This window comes from Brassica oleracea, chromosome C8 (genome assembly GCF_000695525.1).
Source record: "Brassica oleracea var. oleracea cultivar TO1000 chromosome C8, BOL, whole genome shotgun sequence".
NCBI lineage: Eukaryota > Viridiplantae > Streptophyta > Magnoliopsida > Brassicales > Brassicaceae > Brassica > Brassica oleracea.
Window position 1 is genome coordinate 29,232,502 of NC_027755.1, and position 26,296 is coordinate 29,258,797.

The 26,296-nt window shown below is 36.7% G+C and overlaps 6 protein-coding genes across 7 annotated transcripts; 4 read left to right on the top strand and 2 right to left on the bottom strand.

The window, feature by feature from the left end:
- Positions 1 to 1,453: 1,453 nt before the first annotated feature.
- LOC106311728 (structural maintenance of chromosomes protein 1) lies at positions 1,454 to 9,207 on the top strand. The gene is made up of 18 exons (XM_013748998.1): positions 1,454 to 2,140; positions 2,236 to 2,472; positions 2,571 to 2,804; positions 2,891 to 3,129; positions 3,555 to 3,821; positions 4,044 to 4,314; positions 4,755 to 4,879; positions 5,082 to 5,191; positions 5,289 to 5,396; positions 5,471 to 5,610; positions 5,685 to 5,774; positions 5,854 to 6,062; positions 6,494 to 6,663; positions 7,249 to 7,358; positions 7,441 to 7,820; positions 8,065 to 8,316; positions 8,492 to 8,719; positions 8,815 to 9,207. The coding sequence occupies exons 1-18, from the start codon at positions 1,700 to 1,702 to the stop codon at positions 8,861 to 8,863; spliced, it is 3,660 nt and encodes a 1,219-aa protein (XP_013604452.1). The 5' UTR covers positions 1,454 to 1,699; the 3' UTR covers positions 8,864 to 9,207.
- Positions 9,208 to 9,539: 332 nt separating this feature from the next.
- Positions 9,540 to 10,880, top strand: LOC106309539 (protein IQ-DOMAIN 14). The gene is made up of 2 exons (XM_013746587.1): positions 9,540 to 10,295; positions 10,590 to 10,880. Exon 1 carries the CDS (start codon positions 9,688 to 9,690, stop codon positions 10,291 to 10,293), a length of 606 nt encoding a protein of 201 aa, XP_013602041.1. The 5' UTR covers positions 9,540 to 9,687; the 3' UTR covers positions 10,294 to 10,295; positions 10,590 to 10,880.
- LOC106309129 (probable arabinose 5-phosphate isomerase) lies at positions 10,629 to 12,746 on the top strand. The gene is given in 5 exon segments (XM_013746197.1): positions 10,629 to 10,680; positions 11,973 to 12,114; positions 12,191 to 12,312; positions 12,315 to 12,393; positions 12,467 to 12,746. Coding segments are annotated over 5 exon segments (675 nt in total).
- A 1,284-nt stretch (positions 12,747 to 14,030) lies between these two features.
- LOC106310418 (probable inorganic phosphate transporter 1-7) lies at positions 14,031 to 16,641 on the bottom strand. Of its 2 annotated transcripts, none has more exons than XM_013747654.1 (2): positions 16,522 to 16,641; positions 14,031 to 15,814 (listed from the first exon to the last, which is right to left on the bottom strand). In XM_013747654.1, exon 2 carries the CDS (start codon positions 15,797 to 15,799, stop codon positions 14,204 to 14,206), a length of 1,596 nt encoding a protein of 531 aa, XP_013603108.1. In that variant the 5' UTR covers positions 15,800 to 15,814; positions 16,522 to 16,641; the 3' UTR covers positions 14,031 to 14,203. The 2 variants fall into 2 exon arrangements, with proteins under 2 accessions (XP_013603108.1, XP_013603107.1); XM_013747653.1 differs by having other exon boundaries at positions 14,031 to 15,817.
- A 940-nt stretch (positions 16,642 to 17,581) lies between these two features.
- LOC106307233 (probable glutamate carboxypeptidase 2) lies at positions 17,582 to 20,797 on the bottom strand. Its single transcript, XM_013744131.1, has 9 exons — positions 19,678 to 20,797; positions 19,251 to 19,493; positions 18,943 to 19,158; positions 18,782 to 18,869; positions 18,623 to 18,706; positions 18,442 to 18,530; positions 18,244 to 18,357; positions 18,018 to 18,158; positions 17,582 to 17,932 (listed from the first exon to the last, which is right to left on the bottom strand). The coding sequence occupies exons 1-9, from the start codon at positions 20,644 to 20,646 to the stop codon at positions 17,768 to 17,770; spliced, it is 2,109 nt and encodes a 702-aa protein (XP_013599585.1). The 5' UTR covers positions 20,647 to 20,797; the 3' UTR covers positions 17,582 to 17,767.
- A 3,201-nt stretch (positions 20,798 to 23,998) lies between these two features.
- LOC106310738 (probable mitochondrial import inner membrane translocase subunit TIM21) lies at positions 23,999 to 25,080 on the top strand. The gene has a single exon (XM_013747958.1). It carries the CDS (start codon positions 24,126 to 24,128, stop codon positions 24,828 to 24,830), a length of 705 nt encoding a protein of 234 aa, XP_013603412.1. The 5' UTR covers positions 23,999 to 24,125; the 3' UTR covers positions 24,831 to 25,080.
- The last annotated feature ends 1,216 nt before the right edge of the window (positions 25,081 to 26,296 follow it).

Genomic DNA, 26,296 nt, shown 5'->3' on the forward strand with positions numbered 1-26,296 from the left:
TCTCTTCTGCAAGCAAATCAATTACTGAAGTAATAGATCAATTGGTTGGAATCAAATCTATTCTTATAATTAGTGTAATTATGGTTACAGTTTCTATATTTAATAGGTACATTTAAGATACGACATTGAAGATATTCTGTTTTGATTAATAGAAGATATTGAATTTTGAATTTGTATTTATTGATTTGTTTTTTTTATAAAGTTTAGAAAATAAATGAGATGATTGGTTGGTTGATACATCTTATAAAGAAAACGAAAACTATAGGTGGTTTGAATATTGTACATCGATCGATGCATGATGTAAGTTGACTATATAAAACTTGAACATGATCATTTCAAACTAAAGTATAGGTAGGTTATATGAATTTGTTATATTGTAGTTAATATATTTTAAATATTAAATAAGCTAAGTGATTCACGTTTTCGTAAAAATAAAATTCAAGTTCATTATTGGGCCGTACTCGTATATAATGTATTTTTAGGTTCATTTAATGACATTAAGTTTAAAATTAATTAAAGAAAACTCATTAATTTAACTGGAAAAACAAATATTAAAATAAGTAGGTTTATTTAATGACATTAAGTTTAAATTTGATTAAGAAAAACTCATTAATTTAACTGGAAAATACAAACATTAAAATAAATAGTTTAATTTAATTCTCAGTGGCATGAAAGTATAAATAAGTTAGAAAATTTAGGGGTATTTTTAATGGGTACTTCTCTTTTAATAATAGAGATCTACGCAAACATGAATTTTGTAATATTATAATTCAGTTATAGCTAAACGAGTGCAAATGGTGACATCCGCTTGAGAACTGCTAAAAGCTAAGGGCCTGACTGGTTTCCCCGCTACCACTCGCAAACGCAGTTTTTTGCGGTTGCTAGCGGTTGACAGCGTTTCGAAACAATTATACAAACCGCTACAAATCGTTTAAAACCGTTATGAACCTCTTAAAATCAAAAGCTGGTTCCAGCTAGCGTTTGTGGTTGCGGACGGTTGCGGGAGGATAAATTTTTTTTTCTTTTCAAAAACTATATAGACACAAAAATAAAAATATTCAATAAAAATTTTAAATTGGAATTATAAAAATACTAAAATATTTCTATTATATTTTAATTAATATTATAAAAATTTTAAAATAAAAATATTTCCTATAATATTAAAAATTTAAAACTATAACTTTCTAAATATAATTTTCATATTTATTATAATATTATGATTTTTGATATTTTTTATAATTATATAAAATGTAAATATTGTTAATTTATTATTTAACCGCTGTTGTATTTGGTAGTTAACCAGTCATAAGTATCTCGCAAACGCACCAATTTCTAAACGCAGAACCAGTCGTACAAATCTTTTAAAACCGCTAGAAACCGCAACCACTCGCATCCGCAAACTCCCGCAACCGCTGCTTTTGAATTCATTAAACCGTGCGTGGTTTACGAGGAGAACATCTCAAAACGACAGCGTATTGCTCGACTCACACTGTCATCTCCTCTCGGCTTCGACTTCCGGATTTAGGGGAAAATCGATTTTCTGAAATCCCTCGAGAGAGAGAGAGATTTCGCCTCTAAATATTTTCGATTCCCGCCATTTTCCCTTCCTTTTTCTATTTCTCCGAGAATATACCCAACTTTCCAGAAACCCTAACTCGACTAAACTCCATCTCCCTCCGAACGAACGAGATCTCCAATCATGCCGGCTATCCAATCCCCGCCGGGGAGGATCCTGCAGCTCGAGATGGAGAATTTCAAGTCCTACAAAGGTCACCAGCTAGTAGGTCCCTTCAAGGACTTCACCGCGATTATCGGTCCCAACGGCGCCGGCAAATCCAACCTAATGGACGCGATCAGCTTCGTCCTCGGAGTTCGCACCGGTCAACTTCGTGGATCTCAGCTTAAGGATCTGATCTACGCCTTCGACGACCGAGAGAAGGAACAGAGAGGGAGGAAAGCGTTCGTCCGCCTCGTGTATCTCCTCGACGACGGAGTGGAGCTTCGTTTCACTCGTACTATTACTAGCTCTGGTGGGAGTGAGTATCGGATTGATAATAGGGTTGTGAATTGGGAAGAGTACAATGGGAAGCTGAGATCTATAGGGATACTTGTTAAGGCTCGTAACTTCTTAGTGTTCCAGGTGCTTCATTCATAACTTGATTCGTTTTTTTTTTAATATGCTTTTGTTTCTATAATTGAATGATTCATGTGGTTTTGATGTCTGATTTCGTGTAGGGTGATGTTGAATCTGTTGCTTCCAAGAATTCAAAAGAGCTCACTGGACTTCTCGAGCAGATTTCTGGCTCTGATGAGCTTAAGAAAGAGTATGAAGAGTTGGAGGAGAAGAAGGCCAGCGCTGAAGAGAAAGCAGCTCTTATATATCAGAAGAAGAAAACGATTGGAGCTGAGAAGAAGCTGAAGAAAGCGCAGAAGGAAGAAGCTGAGAAGCATCTAAAGCTGCAAGAAGAACTGGTAGTTGTTGTTTCTCTAGTGGAGTAGTTTATTCATTTAGTCTGTGAAGGAAGCTATCCTCCTTGATTTGTATTGAGTAATGTCTTCACGCATTGCAGAAAGCTCTGAAGAGGGAACATTTTCTGTGGCAATTATACAACATTGAGAATGATATCGAGAAGGCAAATGAAGATGTTGATGCTGAAAAGAACAATCGTAAAGATGTCATGGCGAAGCTGGAGAAGTTTGAGCACGAAGCTGGTAAGAGAAAGGTGGAACAAGCAAAGTATTTGAAAGAAATTGCTCAACGTGAAAAGAAGATTGCTGAGAGAAGCTCCAAGCTTGGAAAATACGTGAGTATACTACCTTGTGAAGTCTTTAGATAACAGTTTTTTTTTTTCTACTTGAGGAGTTATAAATGTTGTTCTCCTGCCTGTAGCAACCTGAGCTTCTGAGATTGAAGGAGGAGATAGCTCGCATAAAATCAAAAATCGAGAGCAGTCGAAAGGAGGTGGATAAGAGGAAAAAAGAAAAAGGGAAGCATTCCAAAGAAATTGAACAGATGCAGAAAAGCATCAAGGATCTGAATGAGAAAATGAACGAATTAAACGAGAGGAGACAAGATAGCAGCGGGAAGCTCCCAATGCTTGACAGTCAACTGCAAGAGTATTTTCGAATGTGAGTTGAAAGAAACATTGATTTTTCCCTCTCTTTTTAATCAGAAGCATACCATTTTCCAACGTTTCTAAGATTATCAATATTCAACAACTTGCATTCTCTATTTTTCCTAATTGTTCTTCTCGCTTGAGTTTTCATATGACATGAATACTACATGTGTTTACTTGTCGCTTCACAATCTCGTCTTATGAAAGAATTTTTGGTCCGCAGTTAGATAAGTATGTTTCTCTGCTTTGAATAATGGTAACAAAACAAATAGTTAAGCGTTTATATTATTTTTTACAGTCTATTATTGGTGATGTCCTTGTGATTTTTTGTAATATTCTTCTGGATTCGCCATCTACATGCATATTCGTCCATCTTTTTGAGTTCTTATAAACCGCTTTGTTTTCTTATCGGTTTTCCTTCATGTTTATCAATCTCAGAAAAGAAGAAGCTGGGATGAAAACCATTAAGCTCAGAGATGAAAAAGAGGTGCTAGATAGGCAATATCATACTGATCTCGAAGCGTTGAGAAATCTGGAAGAAAATTACCAGCAACTGATTAATAGGGAGAATGATCTTGATGAACAAATTGAGCGAATGAAATCCAGGCAAAAAGAGATTGAAGATTCATCCTCGGAATATAAGAACGAAACAACTAGTTTAAAAAAGCAGTTACGATCACTGCAAGAAAAGCACCGAGATGCCAGGTTAGCATGGTTCTGTTCACTAGATTCTTTTTATAGTTGCTTCATCTTTTGAAATATGGCTTGAGAGATATTGATAATTCACTTATCAAAAATATATCTTTTCTAAATTTCATACTTTGACTAAAACCCTTTCTTGAGCTAGGCGCAATGCATTCTGCATACCTCATGCTCCGTCTTTTTTATTTTGATGTGATAGTTTATATCCCACTTCTACGTGCACAGGAATGCATCTGAGAAATTGAAGACTAGAATTGCAGAGTTAGAAGATCAGTTAAGTGATCTAACGGCTGAAAGATATGAAAATGAGAGAGATAGCAGGCTAACGCAGGCTGTTGAGTCTCTCAAGCGTCTATTTCAAGGAGTTCATGGTCGAATGACTGATCTGTGTCGACCAAATCGGAAGAAATACAACCTTGCAGTTACTGTTGCTATGGGGCGATTTATGGATGCAGTAGTTGTAGAAGATGAAAACACAGGAAAGGACTGCATCAAGGTATTTCTGTTATGGTTGTTGTGTCGTTCTAATCCCATGCAAGCTGTTAATATTCTTTCATAGTTTTAATCTCGTCTTTACTGACAATTACATTTTCGTTAACAGTTGAGTAAGATATGCTTTACCGTAATACTACACCTCTGTTCTATGCCAACAAATTAATGATGCTTTAAACTTTACCACCTCTTATATGATGATCAATTCATATTGATTACCAAATAGAGAAATGTGCTACAAACGGGTATTTAACATTATGACGCAATCATCTTCGCGCAGAATTCATTCCATATAATTAATAACTGATCCCCATTCTGTTTTACTTGTCTTCGAACTTAACTTTGCGGATCTTTTTCTACCTTCTAAGATTTATGAATTACATGTTGAGCATTTTGTACCACTACTCTAGGTATGTGATTAAATGAGTTTCTTTGTTCATGCAGTACTTGAAAGAGCAAAGGCTTCCTCCTATGACATTTATTCCTCTTCAGTCAGTACGTGTCAAGCCAGTGCTTGAAAGATTGAGAAATTTGGACGGCACAGCAAAGCTGGCGTTCGATGTTATCCAATATCCTTTGCAAATAAGTGAATGATTTGACTTTTGGCTTACACAAGATTGCCTTTATCAATTCTTTGTTCTTTGGCTTCATTGCGTCCATAGTTGTGGGCAGCCTGAGAATGTTTTGATGTATTGAATAAGAATTGACAAACGTAGGAAGGTTAATATGCGTAGGTTTCCAGTTTATGTTTTTGGACCTTAACCACTGCACGTTCGATCCTGAATTAGAGAAGGCGGTCCTCTTTGCTGTTGGAAATACTCTTGTCTGTGACGACCTTGACGAAGCCAAGCGTCTTAGCTGGACTGGAGAGAGATTTAAAGGTTGTGTTCATGTTTCCTTGTTTATATGTAACTTGCTCATATACTTGCACTAACGTTGGCTTTGATTTCTACCTATCCTGATTTCTATTATTTCCAGTTGTTACTGTTGATGGCATATTACTCACAAAGGCGGGAACAATGACTGGTGGTACCAGTGGTGGAATGGAAGCAAAGTCTAACAAATGGGATGACAAGAAAATTGAAGGTTGGCTTGTCACCAGCTGGCTTAAAGTGTCTTCACTTTCAACGTGTCTTAGAGTCAACATTTCGGTTGTGCAGGACTGATGAAAAAGAAAGAAGAATATGAACTGGAACTGGAAAAGGTTGGATCTATTCGAGATATGCAGATAAAGGAGTCCGAAATATCGGGTAAAATAAGTGGACTTGAAAAAAAGATTCAGTATGCCGAAATCGAGAAGGTAAACCAACCGTATGTCTAACTTACTTCACTGTGCACTGTTAGGAATTACTAATTGGTGGCTTTGTATTATAGAAAAGCATCAAAGACAAACTTCCACATCTTGAGCAAGAGAAGCGGAATATTGCTGAAGAAAGTAGACGCATAAATGTTGAACTTTCTAAGGTAATTTAATATCTTTTTCTGATATTTGGTAAAGTTAAAACCTGATGACAAATATGACTGAATGCCGTTGGTATTGTAGTCAAGAGCTGAGGTTGATAAGAGGAATACAGAAATCAGGAAGTTGGAGAAAAGAATCAATGAGATTGTGGACCGTATCTATAAGGATTTTAGCCAGTCTGTTGGTGTTGCTAATATACGTGAATATGAAGAAAAACAGCTCAAGGAGGCTCAAGAAGTGGCTGAAGAAAGGCTGAATCTTAGTAACCAGCTTGCTAAGTTAAAATACCAGTATGTTTCCTTTACTTTGTGTTTCTGGTTACATATAAGATTTATTTTGACTTCTCATATACAGCTTTAATCTTTATCGGTTTCTATTGCATCATTTCTGTGCTAATAGATAGCCCTGACTCCAAAGTCACCGTTTCAGCTGTTTTTTTCGTACCCAGATAAAAATGAACATTTTGTTGTGCATCATACTGTTTTTTCCATTTTAATTATCACTAGGCACTACAGCTCTGTGAAATTTATATGATTAGTAGGCAGATGCTGTCTACATTAGCAAGTGTGTAGGGGTCAGTAGCTATAGCCTGTAAAAACCTAGATGTCTACCAAACTCCCAATACGCCAACTTAACTAGTTACCTGAGTTGACGTACTGCCTATAGTAAACCGAAACTTTTCTTATTAGTCTATTAAAATAATTTTCTTATTGAATTTCAGGGTGGAATATGAGCAAAACCGAGATGTGGGGTCACGAATTCGGAAGCTAGAATCTTCTATCAGTTCTTTGGAAACTGATTTGGAAAAAATACAGAAGAGGAAGTCTGAACTTAAGGAGTTAACAGAAAAAGCTACTAACGAAATCAACAACTGGAAAAAGGAAATGGGAGGTATTTTGATTCTCTCTCTACATAAATCTGATGGCCTCTGTTCTATGCATTTTTTTCCAGTTATCAGTGCCATTATAAGTTGTCAGTTTGATGATTTCATTCATAGCACACATCAATCAACATGATCTACATTGTCCGTATATGAGTTTGCTTCGTCGATATTGGTGACCTTATGTTGGAACCTGTTACTGGAGTAACGCATTAAAATATGAAAATTTCTTATGATTTCCTGGGGGGTTGTTTAGTTGTTTGTAGATTGCTCTGAAGTGACTTGGGCTTGAACAAATTTTATATGTACATTATCTGCTCGAACTCTTGCGTTAATTGTATGGTTACACCACATCTTAGAGAAAGCGATGATATTAAGATAAAATGCTAGTGGCTGACACATGGTTGATGTGAAAATTCAGTATTATAGATTCTCTTCCCCTGTTATCCTATTTACCTTTACTGGTATAACCATAACTTACACAACCATATACATTGTTTGTCACCATCCCTGTCTAATGTTCTTTGCGTAGCCCAAATCTGCAGTGTTTTTTTTTCTTCCATAGAGGTGCGAATATCTAATACTCTTGCTTGCAGAGTGCAAACAAAAATCAGAAGAGTATGAAAAAGAAATCCTGGATTGGAAAAAGCAGGCTTCTCAAGCGACAACTAGCATAACCAAACTCAATCGTCAGATAAATTCTAAGGTACGATGGAGACTCATCAAATCTTTTCCCAAAGATTTTTTTGTCAGAGTATAGGTGCACTAAAGCTCCCTTTTGCTATCAGGAAGCGCAAATTGAGCAGCTGATCTCGCAAAAACAGGAAATAGCTGAGCAGTGTGAGCTTGAACGTATTGCCCTTCCTGTTTTATCAGATGCTGCGGAAGAGGAAGATGACTCAGATGGGCCACAGTATGACTTTAGTGAGTTGGATAGAGCTCATCTCCAAGAACGGAGACCATCTGCTCGTGACAAAATGGATGCGGAATTTAGGCAGAAAATAGAATCTAAATCATCAGAGATTGAAAGAACGGCCCCAAACTTGAGAGCACTTGACCAGTATGAGGCTATACAAGAGAAAGAAAAACAAGTTAGCCAAGAGTTTGAAGCTGCCAGGAAGGAGGAGAAACAAGTAGCGGATGCATACAATACTGTTAAGCAGAAGAGGTAACTCGAAATTTCTCTTGTGAAATGATCTTTGGAACTTTGAAGAATATTGCTAGCATATAGCAGCGACTTTATGGTAGAACCAAAGCTGGACAAGTAACAGTGAGAATTCTAGGTCTATGGAAATTACTTGATAGAGATACCTGTTTGGATAGAATGCTCACACAAGTGCATCTCAGTTTTTTTAGACGAGATTCATATATTCAATTAGAGTTTTTGCTGCTGACTACAAACTGTTATGCAGGTATGAGCTATTTATGGAAGCGTTCAACCACATTTCTAGCATCATTGACAAGATCTACAAACAGCTAACCAAGAGTAACACGCATCCACTGGGTGGGACTGCTTATCTAAACCTAGAGAATGAGGATGATCCGTTTCTACATGGTATAAAGTATACAACAATGCCCCCCACAAAGCGTTTCCGTGACATGGAACAGCTCTCTGGAGGAGAGAAAACAGTTGCCGCTTTGGCATTGCTCTTCTCCATCCATAGGTATCCCCAACAACCTAGTTATACCATAGTTTATCTCCAATCATTTTTTGTGAAAGTCTTTGATGTTGGAGTAGCAGACTGTGGTCTTGGTAGTTGCCATGTTATTTTTTTTTATTTACCACCCAAAAACGTGAAAATGGCAATGATGAGGTGTTTTGCTTTCCATCTTTTTCAGCTATAGGCCTTCGCCCTTTTTCATACTGGATGAAGTGGATGCTGCGCTTGATAATTTAAACGTTGCAAAAGTCGCTCAGTTTATTCGTAGCAAATCCTGCCAAGCAGCACGTGACAATCAGGATGCAGAGGATGGGCATGGCTTCCAAAGCATTGTAATATCTCTCAAGGACAGCTTCTATGACAAGGCCGAAGCTCTGGTTGGAGTTTACAGAGACGTCGATAAGAGGTGATCAAAATCTTGTTTTAACTTGTTTTGTCCATGTATAAGCACCAAAATTTTAGCTGACATCTGACAACTCGTTCATGATTCATTTGCTGCAGTTGCTCGAGTACGATGTCTTTTGACCTTAGGAACTATGCAGAGTCGTGATCGGCTCAACAACCCCCACCTAGGGGTTTAGGGTTTAGTAAGCATTATAAACCCTAAACCCTCTCTCTCTCTATATATATAGTAAGTACTGAATGGTGTTCAATTTCTGGGCTTTTCTTTAACACCGTCTCGCAATGTTCGAAGGCACATAACAGCGGTATGGTTATATGGGGTTTCCTGCGGCATAGAAGCTTTGTAAGATCTGACGCTGTAGAACATGTGAAACTTTTTTAAATGTTGTATCAGAAACTCAGGATGCTAGTTTATTAATCAGGTTGGTGTCTTGACTGTGGAAAGTACGATGATAGTTTGTGTGTACATGATTTAAGTTCCTATTGAATGTTTCTAGCTTAGTATGTCTGATATATAGGTCAAGTTGATATTGCACTCTGCAGAACGTAGACGTTGGACGCGGCTTAGTCACAGCAGATTAAACTAACGAAAATAACATAAACTCAAACATAGAATTTATGCTTAATTATACTTTCTAATTATCTGTTATCCCATTAAAAATTTTAATTATCTATTATCCCATTAAAAAACTTTACCATAAAATAAAATTATCTTAGAAAAGGATGGATACGTGTCATGTGCTTAATCTGAATAACACAAGACTTTGCGTCCTCCTTTATCTTTCTCACCTTCGCAATCATTAAAGTACATCGCAATCTTAAATGTGTATTTAAGAAATAAAGAAACAAGGGGGAGGCAGACAACAGAAAACGAAAACCAGAAAACAGATTCATCTTCTTCCTGTCTTTGGTCCCAAAATATAAAAAGGGAAACTTTAATAGAAGAAGAAGAAGCAACAAGGGAAAGATTGAATGGCAAGAACCAACAACAACAAATACAACTACAGCCACATCCTCCAAAGAGATCCTTCTTCCTCCCCTGCTTCTTATTCCTCCGTTGCTCGTTCCAATGGCCGTATGCTCATCCTCACCAAACCTTCCCCCAAGCCCTTAAAATCTTCCTCCGCGGCAACAGCCACTACGCCTCCTCCACCATCTCCAGCTCCCACCAAGACTCCGGATCAAACCATCTCTGATCCAGATCCAAATCAGATCTCTCTCCGTCCTTTAGGACATACGGGACCAGCTTCCTCGCTTTCTTTTCCAGCTCGGACCTCAGAATCTGAGAAACACGTAGCTCCTCCGGCTCCGATGTCCGTTTCTCCGAAACCTCACAAGTTCGTCCCTCCGCATCTTAGGCCAGGGTTTGTCCGAAAAGACGAGAAACCTGGTCTCGACTCTTCCCGAGTTATGGATCCGAGTCAGAGATTGCCTCACCAGGAACAACCGCGGCAGGGGTATCTCGGGCATGGACAGACCGGGCGACCCAAATCGGGCGGGTATGAGAGGATTCGATCCGATCAAGAATACTTGGGTCGACCAAGATCTAGCGGGAAACGTCCCGGCACCTCCGGATGATGGTATGTTAATCGCTCGCTTTTAGCTAACTAAGATTGCCTTGCATTGTTTTAGATTGGTCACGTGATTCTTCTGATGGTTTGGTCTTTTTGCCTTATCAAGAATCGTGTCCTGGGGGGGGACAACTTGAACCGAACCCACCATGTGTCTGAACATGAGGGTTCTTATGTTCAATTCTTTTCACCAAAGAGAAGCTGTCCATTATAGATCGTGCTTGTAATATATTTCTCTTCTCTAGTTCTCTACCCGTTTGGCATCTCATGTATGTTCTGTTATTTTTATGATGTTTTGTGCAGATGAGCTTGCTGGGTTGATGTCCAGTTACTCACTCGATGATGGAGATGGAAACTACTACCCCTGTGTTCCGTGTTAACATCCCATTCTCAAGTAGGGGGATTAAGACAGTGACTTTTAGTTTCTCAGTTCTTTTGATCATACGGTAGATTATCAAGACCACCCAAGATTTTCAGTAGATTTGTAGAATATGTTGTTTGGGAGGCTGGTTCAAAACTTTGTTTGTGTACCTATAATTCTATCTAGTACATGTTTATTACTAGTATTTTAATCCATAAACTCTTTATATTATATACAGATTAAAAATGTTTTGTTTTTCTTCATAGCACATTACATGTTATTTGGTCTAATGGAGACTTGTTTCAAACTTTCTAACATCTGATTTCAGATTGTTCATACTTGGCTCAGCCTCACCGTACGGTACAAATGACTACCGGTTTGATCCACTATTCAGTACACATAGAATTTCATGTGTATTATTAAGATCAGCTGAAGTAACCCCTTCTTAATTCTATTAGCTCACAGCTAATAGATATTCCATAATGTGTTCAAAATATGACAAATAATCAAGATGGTGTTAGCTGTATATAAAAGCTACAACCTCGCTGTTACGGTAAAACAGATCGATCATGTACAAGATCAATCACCTTTTTCAATATAATACTCTTCAACCATTTGCAAAATTAATAATACTATTCTTTTGTTTGTTTCACAAAGTTATACTAAAAATAAGAGAAATCTGAGGTCACTGAATTTATAGTTTTCATCATTTCTAATTTTAATAGTTTTGACATGCATGTTTAGGAAAAACCTTATATATATATTTTTTTTAAAAAGTTATATATAAAAATGATAAGATTCTAATACATTTACTAAAAATTAAAAATTAAGCAAAATAGTAAACGTATATATATGGTTGGCTTTGCCATTCTCTTAAATGATCAAAAACAAATTATGTTTAAACAGTTTCACATGCATTTTTAGGATAAAACTATTATTTTTTCTTTCTTAGAAAAATAGTTACTTATAAAAATGATTAGATTCAAATACAATCAGTTAAAAAAAAAAAAAGATAAATCAAGCAAAATAGTAAACGTAATTATATTATTGGCTTTTGCCATTCTCTTATGAATGCACTCACTGCTTTTTAACTGATCTGCGCCTCCGTCTCCATTAATGCACTCTCTGCTTTTGTATATCTCTCACAAAGAAAGCTATCCATCTCTCTCCGATCAACAATGGCATCTCTGCCACCGCCACATCTCAACTTCTCCTCCGTAAATGACAATGAACATCACCAAGACATCTCCAAAGACAACCTCCTCGCCCTCTTCACATCCCAACATGATCTCCTCAACCACTTATTCAAACACCTCGACCTCGAGCGGTGACTTCCACGGCGATTCAGATGGTGTTCGGTGATACCATCGCCGTTGCACTCATGACGGCTAGGAATCTAACCAAGGAGGAGTATGCAGCTAATCATCCTGCTGGTCGGATCGGCAAGAGCTTGATCTTCAAGGTATGGTCTTGAGATTTAAGTTCTAAGAACCATTAGGGTTTGGGAGTGAATATATTATTGGTCTGTTTCTTGCAGGTCAAGGATGTTATGAAAAAAGAAAAAAGAGCTTTTTGTTTGTAAAAAAGGAAACTTGATCATGGATGAGTTAGTGGAGCTAACCAGCAAAGGATGTGGGTGCTTGCTTGTGGTTGATCATGATCATCGCTTGATGGAGATCTTCGCCGGACTCTTAAAGCAAGTGGAGAAGCTATCTTCAAACTCAGTGTTGGAGAAATGTGCAACAGGTGAGAATACAGCTCTTATTTAGATCTTGTAAGCTTTGGTGTATGTTGAAGCTTTGTTTGAATTTATAAAAAGGAAGCCGAGGAAAATTGGACCGGAGACAATGGCGGTTGAAGCTATGAAGAAAATGGAGTCATCTCCATCGCCTGTACAGTTTTTACCAGTGGTCGATGAAGGCAACACATTGATTAGAATTATTACATTGCATGGTTTGGTTTCAGCTGGTCTCTGTTCACGAAGCTGCCTCTATGTCCGAGTTATACGCATAAGTTCATTCTTTTTACATAAACCAAAGATCCAGAATATTGGTGTATGGTCGGTGATGTTCACAGCCACTGAAGAGTATTGTGTCTAGTAGTGCTCCCATGTATTGTACTCACTCACCATATAAACAAAAGATATGTATAGAGCAGGGGCAGAACTAGATGGTGAGGAGGAGGGTCAGCTGACCCCGGTCAAATATGAAAAAATAAAATTTTAAGCTTAGACATGTGAAAAACAGTTGCTCAGTTGGTCTACTTCCTTTCATTTACCCTCCTTATGATGTTCCTCACTGCACCCTTTAAAATGAACTTATAAATCAAACCAGTTTTTATTGCTTTTCTAATGTTTTCTTATATGTTTTTTTCGTTTTGTTTACGTTCTCATTGTTTTGGATCTTTTAAAATATTCATTATAGAGAATATATTTCTTTTGCAACATATTTTTTTTCTTTCAGTTGTTTTGCAATTTATTTAGTTAATTTTCCACTTTTGTTTTAAAGTTTTATTTAAAATTTATTTTTTTTTAAATATCTTATGTACTATATTTTTTGTTTGAAATACAATTTCTTCTAAAAATTAAAACAGCTAAATAGTTTATATTACAAATACTTTTAAATTGGTATTCGACAATTATATTTTAAATAAATTTTAATTTAATTAATTTAATTTAAATTATGATCTCAGTATAAATATTTTCTGGCTCCGCCACTGGTATAGAGTATAAGAAGTTTCTTATTATTAATTTTCTTTTACAAAGCTCTCTTTTCTACTCTTGCTTTTCATTGATACCTTCAAAAAAGTACAATTAACATCTTTCATAGAGTCACACTGTACATAGGACCGTGAATCATCTCCTCTTGTGGTTGCAGATTGAACAAAAAATGGTTGAATAAGCAAGACAATTCTGTTTTGGTTTTGCCCATTTATGCAGAACGGGCCAAAACGTTAAGTTTTGCCATGCTCAAATTCTTTGCAAGAAGATTCAACTCATCAGTGTATATACTGTAACTTTGAACACATGAACTTTTTCTTGTCCCAAGAACACAAGAGACAAAGTAGCCTTGTAACTATGAGCAGTGGACCAATTGCTATTCTTCATGGCTTAACTTTTTTTAAATGGCTTAACTTTCTAATCAGTTCAATCAAGTTCTTTTTTTATACAAGTTCAATCAAGTTTACAACCACTGTTTTGCTTAGTGTTACTGCTTGATATTTGATTCTAAAATCCTTTTCTTATTTAGTTCAGTGGTGACAAAGAAAACTGAAAAACACAGTTCCATCATAATAGCTTTCTATTCCCTTTATTTCATTTGTTACAATGGATTACAGAAAGAAAAAAGTTCTTAAAAAAATTCCAAAAAAAACTGAAACAGATGTGTAAAAGAATCAGATCCTATACCATTTTAAATCAATCAATAAAAAGTGGATATAAAGAATAACTTGAGCTGCTAGTGTCAAGAAATTTGAAGATATATAGTGAACAAAAATACAAGTAAAATAAGTAATACAAATCTTTAAGAACCTCTATGCCAGTTGATACCGTGCGGTTTTAGTGGTTGTTTCTGAAACTGCTGCCTTCATCATTGTCCTCGTTCTCACCACACATTTCCTCCAAAGACCTGCCTTTAGATTCAGGAACCAACAATGTAAACACCATCCCCAAAAGATTAACCACACCCAAAACAATGAGCGAGTTCTTTACACCAATCCCTGGAGGATATCCATGTTCTGTCTTGTTCTTGTCAGGACTTTGTGCCAAGTACAAGAATCCAAACGCACCGACCATGGCTCCCAACTTTCCAGAAGCCGCGGAGATTCCATGGCAAGTTGATCTAAACCTAGCCGGGAAGATCTCAGCAGGCACCACGAAAGTAGTGGCATTAGGTCCAAAGTTTGCGAAGAAGAACGTTAAGGAGTACATAACCACGAACCCGATTCTGTTCTCCTTGTGAGTCCAATGGTCGTAAGGAATCGCCAGAGCGAACATAAAGACAGTCATGAAGAAGAACCCCATCATTTGTATCGCAAATCTACCCATGATGTCGATAAATGCAACTGTGAACCAGTAACCAGGTACCGTGCTGCACAAGGCGATTAGGGTTTGTGCACGCGCGATCATGAAAACCTCTCGGATTGCGTTCATTGTCTGAGCTGGAGGGATCCATCCAATGGCGCTGAAGATATCTTTCTGGAAAAGATTCTGACTATAGAAGGCGATGTCGAGCAAGAACCATGTGCTTGAGGTTCCAAGCAAGTGAAGACCATGACGTCTCATGAATTCCTTGGAGAACAAGCCAAACGCTTTGGACCTATCTCTAGCAATCTCTTCCACTCTATCATGCTCTGCTTCTATCTCCACTTGCAAAACCTTAGACATGTTCGAAGCCGCTAGCTCCGCGTCCTTGGCCACGAGTGCAGTATACCGCGCGGTCTCCGGCATCTTGGACCTTGAGTAGTACGTCATCCCAGCAGGCACAGCACCGACCATGAGTATAATCCGCCACACGTAATCAGCCTGAGGTACCGTGGACGCCAAGGCATCCACTTTATAAGCCGGAGCAGGAAACTCAGCGTCGAAAACCGCAGACACGATGATCGCAAAGATCCCCCCGGTCAAGATTCCGAACCCTTGCATGGCGAAAACCGCGGCTATAAACGCGCCACGTGTCTTTTTATTAGCGTATTCAGACATAATGGTCGCGGACAACGGATAGTCCCCGCCGATGCCAAAACCTAACCAGAACCGGAAGAAACAGAGAGAGCTCATCACTCCTTTCGGTGTGCTCCCAAAGGAGAGACCTGAAGCGACAGAGCATACGACCATGACCGCGAGAGTCATGCCGTAAACTTTTTTCCTCCCGAGTTTGTCACCGAGCCAGCCGAAGAAGAGCTGGCCCGTGAGTGTACCAACAAACGCAACGCCGTTAACCGCGGCTGAGACGTTTGGAGGTAGGTTTCCTGGCTTCTCTGCGCCGTCCACGTGGTAGTAAATGCGGCCAAGAAGCTTAGTGACGAGGGAGATGCAGAAAAGGTCGTATGCGTCGGTGAAGAATCCCATTCCGGCGATGATAATCGCGGTGAAATGGTACCATTGCGTTTTGGCGACGTCGAGTGCGTTTAGCACGTGTAGTTGATCTCCTGCCATTGCTCTCTTTTTATTCTCCTATGCGTTAATCGTAAGAACACACATTTAGTACGTATAATTAACCCCATGATTAATAATTAAGGATTAGCTGTATCTTAATATTGAGTTTTATTCAGTGTACCAAAGACTATAACCATTTTAAATTCATAAATTACATGTTATTCTCGTTACAAGACTTTAACAGTTCAACGAGATAAATTTTAACTAAAAATATATTTTGGAGACGTCCTTTCGTTTTATTTTCTTTTTTCAACATTTCGTACAATAATTTTGTAAATTATTTAGCCAACAAGACCTTTTTAAACAATAAAATAAGATGCTTCTTATGAATCTTTCTTTTACATTCCTACTTTCGTAACAGAAGCTTTACACAAAGACTTTGTAAACTCAATTCATTAATATAAGCTGATGTTAAAAAAAATAAAAATAAGATGCTATTATGTGATAGGCAACACTCTTTATACGTCGATCCAAGAAAGGTGGCAAAAATTTGTTGATACAAAAAAAGACTTGTAAACAAATCAAGCTGAAAGTTCACAGTTCCGACAAAACAAAAAAGTCGTACGTTATGAACACAATTCTGTAAGAAGATAAAACAGATGTTGTGGAGACAGAGAGGAAACAATAACCGAAAGAAAGCAATGACCAAAGTCATGCTTGATCCTCATTTCTCATCAGAACAAATAATAAAAAAAAGTAAAATAGATTCACAAAACACTTACAAAACTTTCTTTTGCTGACTTTCTCGTTGACAAATACACTTGTAGGATGGTCTTAGAGAAAAACCCAAGAGAAGAGTAATTGTTGTCTTATTGAAGAAACTTGTTGAGACAGAGAGGAAGATTAATGGTTTGTGAGAAATGAAATCAGAGGCAGCGTCGGGAACGGCTACTTATACGTAAATCATTTTCTGTTTTTGCGTTGACAAATTCTTTTCAAACATGTGGGTATATTCTTCTGACAAGGACTACGACGTCGTTGCTTTCTCTTTGACTTCTTCTTTTCCCTAACTATTTTCTCCTCCCACCTTTTTTTTTTACTTCTTTTAGCAAACAATAGTTGGTTCTGCTTTCATTTGAAATAAAATGTTTGGTGTGTGATTTATTTTTACTATCGGTTCGAAATTTTCAAACTCATGGTTTAAAACTCTTTTTAGGCAATATTTTAGAATATTCGTAAGGGGCAACAAATTTTTGGGTATATGAGATGTTATTTTCCTTATGGTAATTGATCCCAAATTAATGAAGAATTTGTAAGAGAAGAAAAACTTAAATGTTCACAGATGCTATTATTGTGGCTGTGAATAGTAAAAAATATTGAAATTTGTTAGTTTTTTTTTCATCGAAATTCAGATTTATTAGTCTTCTTTGCTTCAGTCAACATTGTTTTTTAAAAAAAAGTAGGAGAGAATAAATACTAGTTCCTTTCTCTCGATGTTTACTATAAAGAAACTCGGTTTTCTGCAATTTCTATGTTGATATTTCCACATACATTTCGTATGATCTTATTGGAAATGTAAAACTAAAGATTTGAGTGACAACTGACCAAATACAACCACATTACTCTGGTTGTGCATGCATGCGCATATATAAATATAATATAGCTCAATTCCTCAAAAAGAGTTAGTTATTCAGAGACAAAGGACATTCATTTGGGGGTACCTAAACTTGAAAATGATGAGTTTGATGTTAAAATGGAGGAAGAGATGGAGCAAGAAGAAGATAAGGTCAACGAAGTAATTCCAGATTCGAGTTTATCTTATGACCGTACATACTCTTAAGATTCAGTGAAGATGTCTTACATAAAGATAAGACACGGTTATTTTGAGTTTAAAACCAAGATTCTATTAGTCTTGAACGTGTGTTGAATAATACTACACTGTTATTTTGGTTAACATCATAAGGTAAGAGGCTATGCTTCAACAATCTACAGTCACACAATACATATATACAAACGGAGTTTTTTTTCTCAAGTGAACCCTCCTTTAAGAGCTCTGCTTGCTCTCTGAATCGCTCTCGCAACTCTCCATATCTCATGCTCGATCATTCCCTCTGATGAGTTTGTTGCAATAGCATCAGCTATTCCCGGGAAAAAACCTAGCTTGCTCTCTGGTTCAGCTGCAGGTCCATACACCTTTACATAGACATGCAAACACAAGGTCACATGTGAGTTTGAGAAATGGTATTGAAAACCATATGATGTTTTTAAGTAAACTCACAAGATGCTTGAACCATTCTTTCCCTTTGATCCCTTCTGAATCCAAAAACCCTCTTTCCCCAAGCATCATCCTATCATTTAACTCTCTTCTCTTGGCAGCTGCTGCAACATCATTTTTGTTGTATGCTTGTTCCTTTAGCTTCTGCAAAATCAATCACCAAGATATGAATAGGTGTGACAAAAGAAGAGAAAGATTAAATATTTATATACATCAACGGCTTAAGAACCTTTGCTTCATCTTGTGCTTCTTTAGCAACTAAAGAGAACTCTTGTATCGCCATGCTCAAGGGATCAACAGAGGCTTTCCCTTGTAAGAGCTTGCTCAATGCATCTCTATGTGCCTGAACCGTACACCAAAACACATATAAATTCAGTTTTATTTTCTATCTTTTTGTATAAAAGGGAGTGTGAGTAGAAAAACAAACCTGCAACTGTTCTGCATAAGAGATGTAATTGAACGGTAAGACTGGCTCATCAGCCAAGATGATTCCTAAAAGTCCCCAAACTCCAGCCACTGAGAGATATAGAAAAGCATACAAGAGAGTTAACTCCTCTGCATAGCAGCCATGAAAACTATAATAAGAAGGAAGAAAATAAAAGTTTAACTGGCAACATGACGATGAAACAACGGATCTGCATTGCGGATCATCCAATCATAGGAGTCAAAAGCAGTGTGGTAGACAGGATAATCTGAAAAAAAACATCACTTAGACATGAATTCATCATCACATTCTTGAATGTTGTGGAATCAAGTTCTTGTTTTACCTGCACCATAGTACATGTCTATAGACGGTATCCCAGCATGATGAAGAAACCCGGAGAAATCAGAATCTACTCTACTTAGCCTCTCTATCTGCACTCCATTTCAAAGCATAACATCATTCACAAAGACACCCTTGTGGAGGTTACACAATGTTTCTACTCACAATGTTATTCTGAGACTTGAATGTCTCTTCAACTGTCAAGGCTACATCATCAGGATCTTGGACCAACTTCAAGGCATCTAAAAGAAGACCATCTAACTGAGGCGTTGCACCAGCGAAGAACCCAGAGCCTTGGACTGCGCAATCCACATTAAGATAAGCCACAGCACTTTCACCTAAGTTCAGAACATTTTCTTCGACCCATTCAGTTGATCCAATCTACAAAACAAGAAAAGAAAAGAGACACTAAACTCAAATGTTGGTTTTAAGTCAAAAGCCATTATGCAGATTCAGGTTTGCTCTTAACTAACCATTCCGAACTCTTCTGCATCCCAACTACAAAGAAGAATGGTCCTACGTGGTCTCCAACCAGATTTAAGCAACACAGAGAATCGTCGACCAATGTCGAGTAAAGCTGATGTTCCACTGTTTGGATCAACAGCTCCATACGTCCACGCGTCTCTATGGTTCCCAAGAATCACGTACCGGCCAGGCTCCTCACTACCTCTTATAGTAGCCACAACATTGTGAACTTTCTTCATTGTCAACTCCCCCTTAAAGTTTCAAAGCCAATATTCAAAAAAGTTTCTTCATTAAGATCAAATTAAAAACTTTCAAAATCTAATATTCAAAAAGGTTTTAACGGAAATTAATCACAAGAAATAATAAAAGACGCTAAATTACAAAGACTCAAGACATATAACGGAAACTACAAGACTCTCCAGTTACCTAGTTTACCTGTAACGTCATGTTAACAACCGTCTGTCCTGGGCCAACCCGTTGACCTGACCCGACCCGACCCGAGTTACGCCACTCCACCGGAGCTCTAGCTCCCCCCAGAGAAGCCAATATGATATCTGCATTGCGTAGAGACAAAGGCAAAGATAGAATCTTTGGGAATCTCCGAGCGACACGATCATCTTCCAAACTCAGTTTCTCTCCTCCGACAACTCCGGGCCAGCCCGGACTAACCGGATCTCCGATCCCTCTCATCACCGTACCTCTCTCAATTCCCCCGAATCCACCACCGTCGTTCTCGGCGTATATTAGCACTCCAAGCGCACCTTTAGCCTCAGCTATCTTAACGATACCTCCTCTCCCAAGAGACTCCCCCTTTCTCGCTAACACCACACAGTCTCTAACGCTCACTCCGATCAGCTCAAGCGCGCGGTAGTCTCTCTCCTCGCCGTGGTTCACGAACACGACGTTACCCTGCGCCGATCCAGACGGCGAGTAAGCGTGGTAAGGCCTAACCACATCATCGTCTCCGGGGCCGTCGTTCAAGTCGAACTCCACCGTCGTGTTGTTGCTAAAACGCGCCGCGACGGAGATGTGCGCAGGATAAGAGAGGAGAGCCTCGTACTCGGCGAGGTGAGTGTCGAGCCCGAGGCTTTGGAAGTGGTTTGTGACGTAGCTGAGAGTGTCTAGAGAGGGTTTTGTTCCGGCGAGGTGAGGATGGCGGGTCAGAGCGCGGAGGTAAGAGGAGATTGTGGCGTTAGAGGCGGAGGAGAGGAAGAGGCGGCGGAGAGTGAGGGCGTTATTGGAGAAGAGGAGAGGAGGAGTTGCGTCTGGGTGGTGGAGAGTGTAGAAAGTGGCGACGATAAGGACTATGATGAAGAGGAAAGAACAGAGCGGCGGCGGCTGGCGGAGAGGGAATATAGAGGTTGCGGCGTTGGTCGGTCTAGTTGCTGTGAGAGGCTGCGACATTGCAGGGGAGAGAGAGAGAGAGAGAAGTGAGTTATTATTGTCTGAGCAGTAGTGGCTTGCCCAAAGTAAGTAGTATCTTTCTAGTAAATCGTCTTCGTCTCTCTGTTTTTTTGTATTGTCTCTGTCGTCTTTTGTAATTTACTCGGGAGTTTTTTTGGGGGTCAAAGACGTTATTGTGTTTGATCTTCTACTCTTATTAATTTTGTTGTGTGCTCCTACTTTCCCGAAATGATTTTTTGGATTTTTTCTTCTTCCAGTTTTTAAGAAACATTAGTTAAACACATTTGAATTTATTATTGATTGATACTTATTAAAAATATATACTAAAAATAAATTATAAATTTTCTATATTTTAAAAATACTTTTTCTATATATTAAAAAACATTAGTTAAAAATATTTGAATTAGTTAAATATAATTGGTTGATAGCTATTAGAAAAATGTAATAAAAATAACTAAAAAGTTCAATTATAAATAATTATTGTATTCTTAATATGTGTCAATAATGTAGAAAAACTTTTTTTCCGAAAAAGAAAGTATTAGGGAAATCAATCTACTCTCTTATTAGATACTTAAACCTTTTACACATATTAATAAAATATAATAAAGTTAGTTATAAATACATAATTTATGATTATTTATTTTTATAATTTTAACTATTTTTTTTAATAAATACAATAAATTATAAAATTTATAACTAATCATTATTAAAATATAAAAAGCATTAAAATATAACTAATTACTGAAAGATCCAACCTCTTTAAATAGTACCACTTGAAAAGCATGTAAACGACCATTTTGATACTAGACATCAGCAGTGTCGGTCAGTTGAATGAAAAGCTGCATATTCGAAGAACAAAGTGATTGTTTAGTAAGTAGTGGGTGGCCAATATATAGTATTTTATTTTGTATATTATTGTTTTCAATTTTATATACTCATAACTCATATCATGATGCATTGTATGAGTTAAAAACTTGACATATTCCATTTTGATTATCATTTTAAACATAAGCATATTACGCATGAGATTCCATTTTGATTGCTATATTTTTCATCGATTTAGTCATCATTATTTCGTAAATTCATTAGGGTGGAGATAACAGTCGCAATGTAAAGTTACATAAACACTGGGTAGGTTATTGGTAAACTTGACATGAGTTCTCCATTAAGCAATATGATCTACCAATAAGTGTCTCCTAAAATCATTGCTGTTAATCTTTCTTGCATAACAAAGTGTCTCCTAAAACCTTTAGCTATTTGAGGCATATAGCTTGGAGGTTGAGATCATCTTCTTTACGTAAATATATAAGCTACAATAATTATAACAATTCACCCTTGAATTCAAACTGATTGTAAACACCAAATTTACACACTGCATATATGACACTGTGTTATCGTATTTGTGTGGCTACACGCTAATCAATATTTTATCTGCCAATAATTTCATCCCATATGGCTTTCTTATTCTGAATTTGTCTTTATTTTGTTCTACCGCTTTGACCATTGTTATCGTTTTCATCCACTGAATGTCGTCATCTCGAATTTTGTTCACATCCAAATGTGTTAAACGATACATAGACGCATCTCGAGGGTATCGATGGGTCCCTTTACACCCATGCATTCTAATGTTTAATTCTTGCATATATTGAAATGTTAGGTGAACTTGTATCTCGAGTTATATAATGTTCAAACGGCAAAATGTTGCCAGAAGATTGCTTCGTATGAAGCGTATGAGATGATCTTTCTCAAAATTGGCAGATCAATATCTTTCTAATACTTTCCAATGCACAAGAATCAGCGCAATCGTTGATATGTTTTAGACGTATATAACCTTTTATGTTATTTGACAATAGGTGCATAGGTTTAGTGCATGGAATTCCAAATCCATGTGCTTTGCATAGTGTTGATCCTGTACAAAGTCTAATGAAACATTAGTTTTAGGTTTCCAAAAAATTTGAAAAAAAATACATAGAAAAAAATTCCTAAATTTTTTTTTCAGGCTTCCAAATTTACCAAAAAAAAAATTTTAGCTGAAATTTTTTAAAAACTACCTACAAACCCCTAAATCTCAGGGCCGGGCCCTGGTTGCATGTTGTTATAAAATTGATGAATGCTGTTTATGATGTACTTATATCTATTTGGTATATAGAGAAAAAATGTGGGATATGTACGTGCATTATCAATACATGATGTGCACATACCTAGGTTTTTCTTAGCCATACTGTGTCGCCGAGTGGCTTTTATAAACAGTAATGTAATCTTCATGTTGTGTCCGCCATAAATGTTATCTTTATACCGGTCAACAACTCAATAATAACTATTTGTTTTTGGAAGAAATGTAAATAGTATTTTAGACCTTGTTGCCTTTTCCTCTCAAAAATTAATCGTCTGGGTACATACATGAGAAATCAAAAGCCAAAATTACGTAATGAATGTAAAAATTTACTATAACGTATAAGAAGGTAGCAAATTATGTAAACAACCAAGATGATTCGACCTGAAAACCACAACTATTCACCAAAAGAGGATTGCTCATTATGGGAAAATGTTCTAGCGTTTACCCAAACATACTTGTGAATTGATTAAAACACATACAATTTGTGACTAAAACTTATAACTTCAAAACAACCTTTTTCTTGGAACAACACAATTGAAAACAACTAAAAGGTAGTATAAAATACTAAGTAACTAAGCTCAACAAATGATGATCATGGAACAAAAGAATGATAATCATGACAAGCCTTTTTGTACACTTACTTTAAGATCACCACCATGTTCTAGATATTTCACTATAAAAACAAAATCTTTATAAAGATTATGCTCTTCTAAAAAAGATGTGGGACTCGATCGAATGATTGAGGTGTTATATAAATCAGAAAGTTGACACAGCACTATCGCGAAATAGGAAGGACAAATCTAAGTGGGTCCTTAAACGTATCTTTGCAGTACAAACACCTTTGTAAATGCTCTTCCAAGTCATCATTCGGACAAAATATTTGAGGGACAACGCAAGTGTCTGGTTCAGACACTAGACTACCTTAATTGTCGTAGACCATTGTTGTAGGATAAAAAATTCTATATATATGGTGGACAACAAAAAGACTACCTTAATATATAACTCTATACATTCAATCGTATCCTGTATACAACTTTATGCAATATGTAAACAAATATTTGTTTGTTAAACATCTGAGCAAACTTCCCCCATATCTTTTGAAAGTACACTACTACAAATTTTGAACCAATTAGTCGAATTCATAGTGGAATATGATGTTTTGATGCAAAAAAAAAATGAATAGAATTTTCTATTATTAAGGGCTTCTCATAAAAAGGGACTTTAATTAAGAGTTCTCAAAAAGCAATCTGAGCCTACTTTACAGAATCTGATGCCTTGTAGTTATCCCCCTAACATCTACTACACCTTTTGGTGTTGTCGGGCCAGGCTTTTAAAGCCCATGTGATAAAACAAACAAAAATATATGGAAATTTGCAACAGAAACCTCAAAAGGGGCTTCGCTCGCCGTGCAGCGCAACCTCAAGCAGGAGAGATGATGAGCTTCCTAAGGAGATCCATCGGCAGCCTTTCCAAATCGAAACTGGCTTCGACCCTCCCGTTTTCCTCCGCTTCACAAACAGGAGCATCAAGGCAAGCCACTCCCGATTCTGGTCTCATGAGTGTGGTCTCAAATGGAGCTGTTGCTTGTTGTCCAATGAACATCAGGCCCTCTTGCTTGTTGTCTAGATCTTTTGTGTCGACAACTTCTAAGGAACCTGCTAAGAAAGAGGTGGTGACTGTGGAGGATGATCCTTTTGATTCTCCGACGTACCATATCCCGGAGAAGCCGGTAACCTTTACAGAAGGTGCTTCCTACAGTTTTGTTATTCTGGCCGGCCTTGCGGTCGCTGGGGCTTCTGGGTACGCTGTGTTTAAAGAGCTCATGTTTCAACCAAAAGAGTACAAGATCTTTGACAAAGCGTTGAAGAGAATCCAAGATGACGGTCAGGTGAGGGTAAGAATTGGATCCCCCATCACAGGTTACGGACAAGAAACCAGAAACCGAGCTGCTCGCCAACGTATACCTAACAAAGTAATTACAGATGAAGACGGAGTCGAGCATGTGGAGGTAAACTTCTTCATCCGTGGGCCTCATGGAGCCGGGAAAGTGTACCACAGAGATGTTTAAAGACAAGGCAGATAAGGAATGGAAATACACATACCTGATCGTTGAGATTTTAGCTCCCTCCCCAGCCAAACTGATGCTGGAGTCCTATTTGCCCGCCTAGACACACCTCTCTTATATCTATTTTTTTTTTTATTGTGATTCAGTTAAGGGTTTATTGAGAACAACGAGCTAGTGTGACAGTTTTACACTTGTGCTTTAGTTTTATCATCAATTCTGGGATCAGACATTTGTTGCACTAGCATTGCTAAATTGAAACACATAAGTTTTCACATATTAACCTTACAGAAGTTTTACGAGCAAAAATAAAGAACAAAAAAATTGAAAGCAATGATTAGCTTCCATTTATATACTTTAAGTTTTGTTTAGTACATTGCTTTCAATTTCCTCTTGTTATTATTTATAAATGTTCTCTCTTTTTTATTTAATCTCATTAAATTCCTATTTTCATTTATTTATTTATTTGTTGAATTTTAAAATTAATGTTTTAGGATTTATACACATATTAATAAAAACTAAATATATATAACTTGATTTATTAGTTTTTAGTTTTATTTGTTCCCAATAAAATTATACCAGTAATATTTTTAGATTTTAACTTTTGTATAACAATAATTTTAGATTTTAATTTAGATTTTAATTTTAAAAACAAAATGCATTATTTAAAATCAGAACATTAATCTTTTGTATACCAAAAAGAATTAGAAACATCAATATTTTATAGGGAGAAAGTAATAGTTACGTGTTACAAGTTACTACCATATCTCTGTCCATTAAACTTCTAAAGAGAGATCACAAATTCCTTGTGAACCAAAACACACAAACCAATGAAATTAATTTCTACCTACCCACCTATATACTGCAGTAGATAAACTCAAGCCAACCTTATCCTTATCCCTTATATATTAATTGAGGAACATTTGAAAAGATGTAACCTCAATTTTGTATTAATTAAAAGAGGCCCCAATGCATAGGTGGCACTCAATTAGGTAGTCAATTACATTCAATTGAAAAATAAGTAGGTCCACATTCGATTTTTATATGTTGTTAGGTACATAAGTTGGTCAAACTATATGATATAATGATATGATATGATATTTTCTTTCCTTAAATAAAACCTACGGAATTACCATAAATGACTAATATATATATGACAATTAATGAGTTTAATAATAAAGATTTGATAACAATGTATATCTCCTCCATCATTTTTTGTTTAATTTTATATTATTAAAATAAATTAAACAATCAAATTAGCTATAAAAATAAAATTTAGATTTTTTCGTATATGTTATATTTTGAATTTTTAAAAACGACAATAAATGACTAAAACTATTAAAATTATTATGTTAAAAATTAATGATCAATTGGTTTAACATTTTTATTATAAGAAGATACACATGATTTTAAAACCATATGAGTAAAAAATATCATTTAATAATAAAATAAATATATATATATATATATAT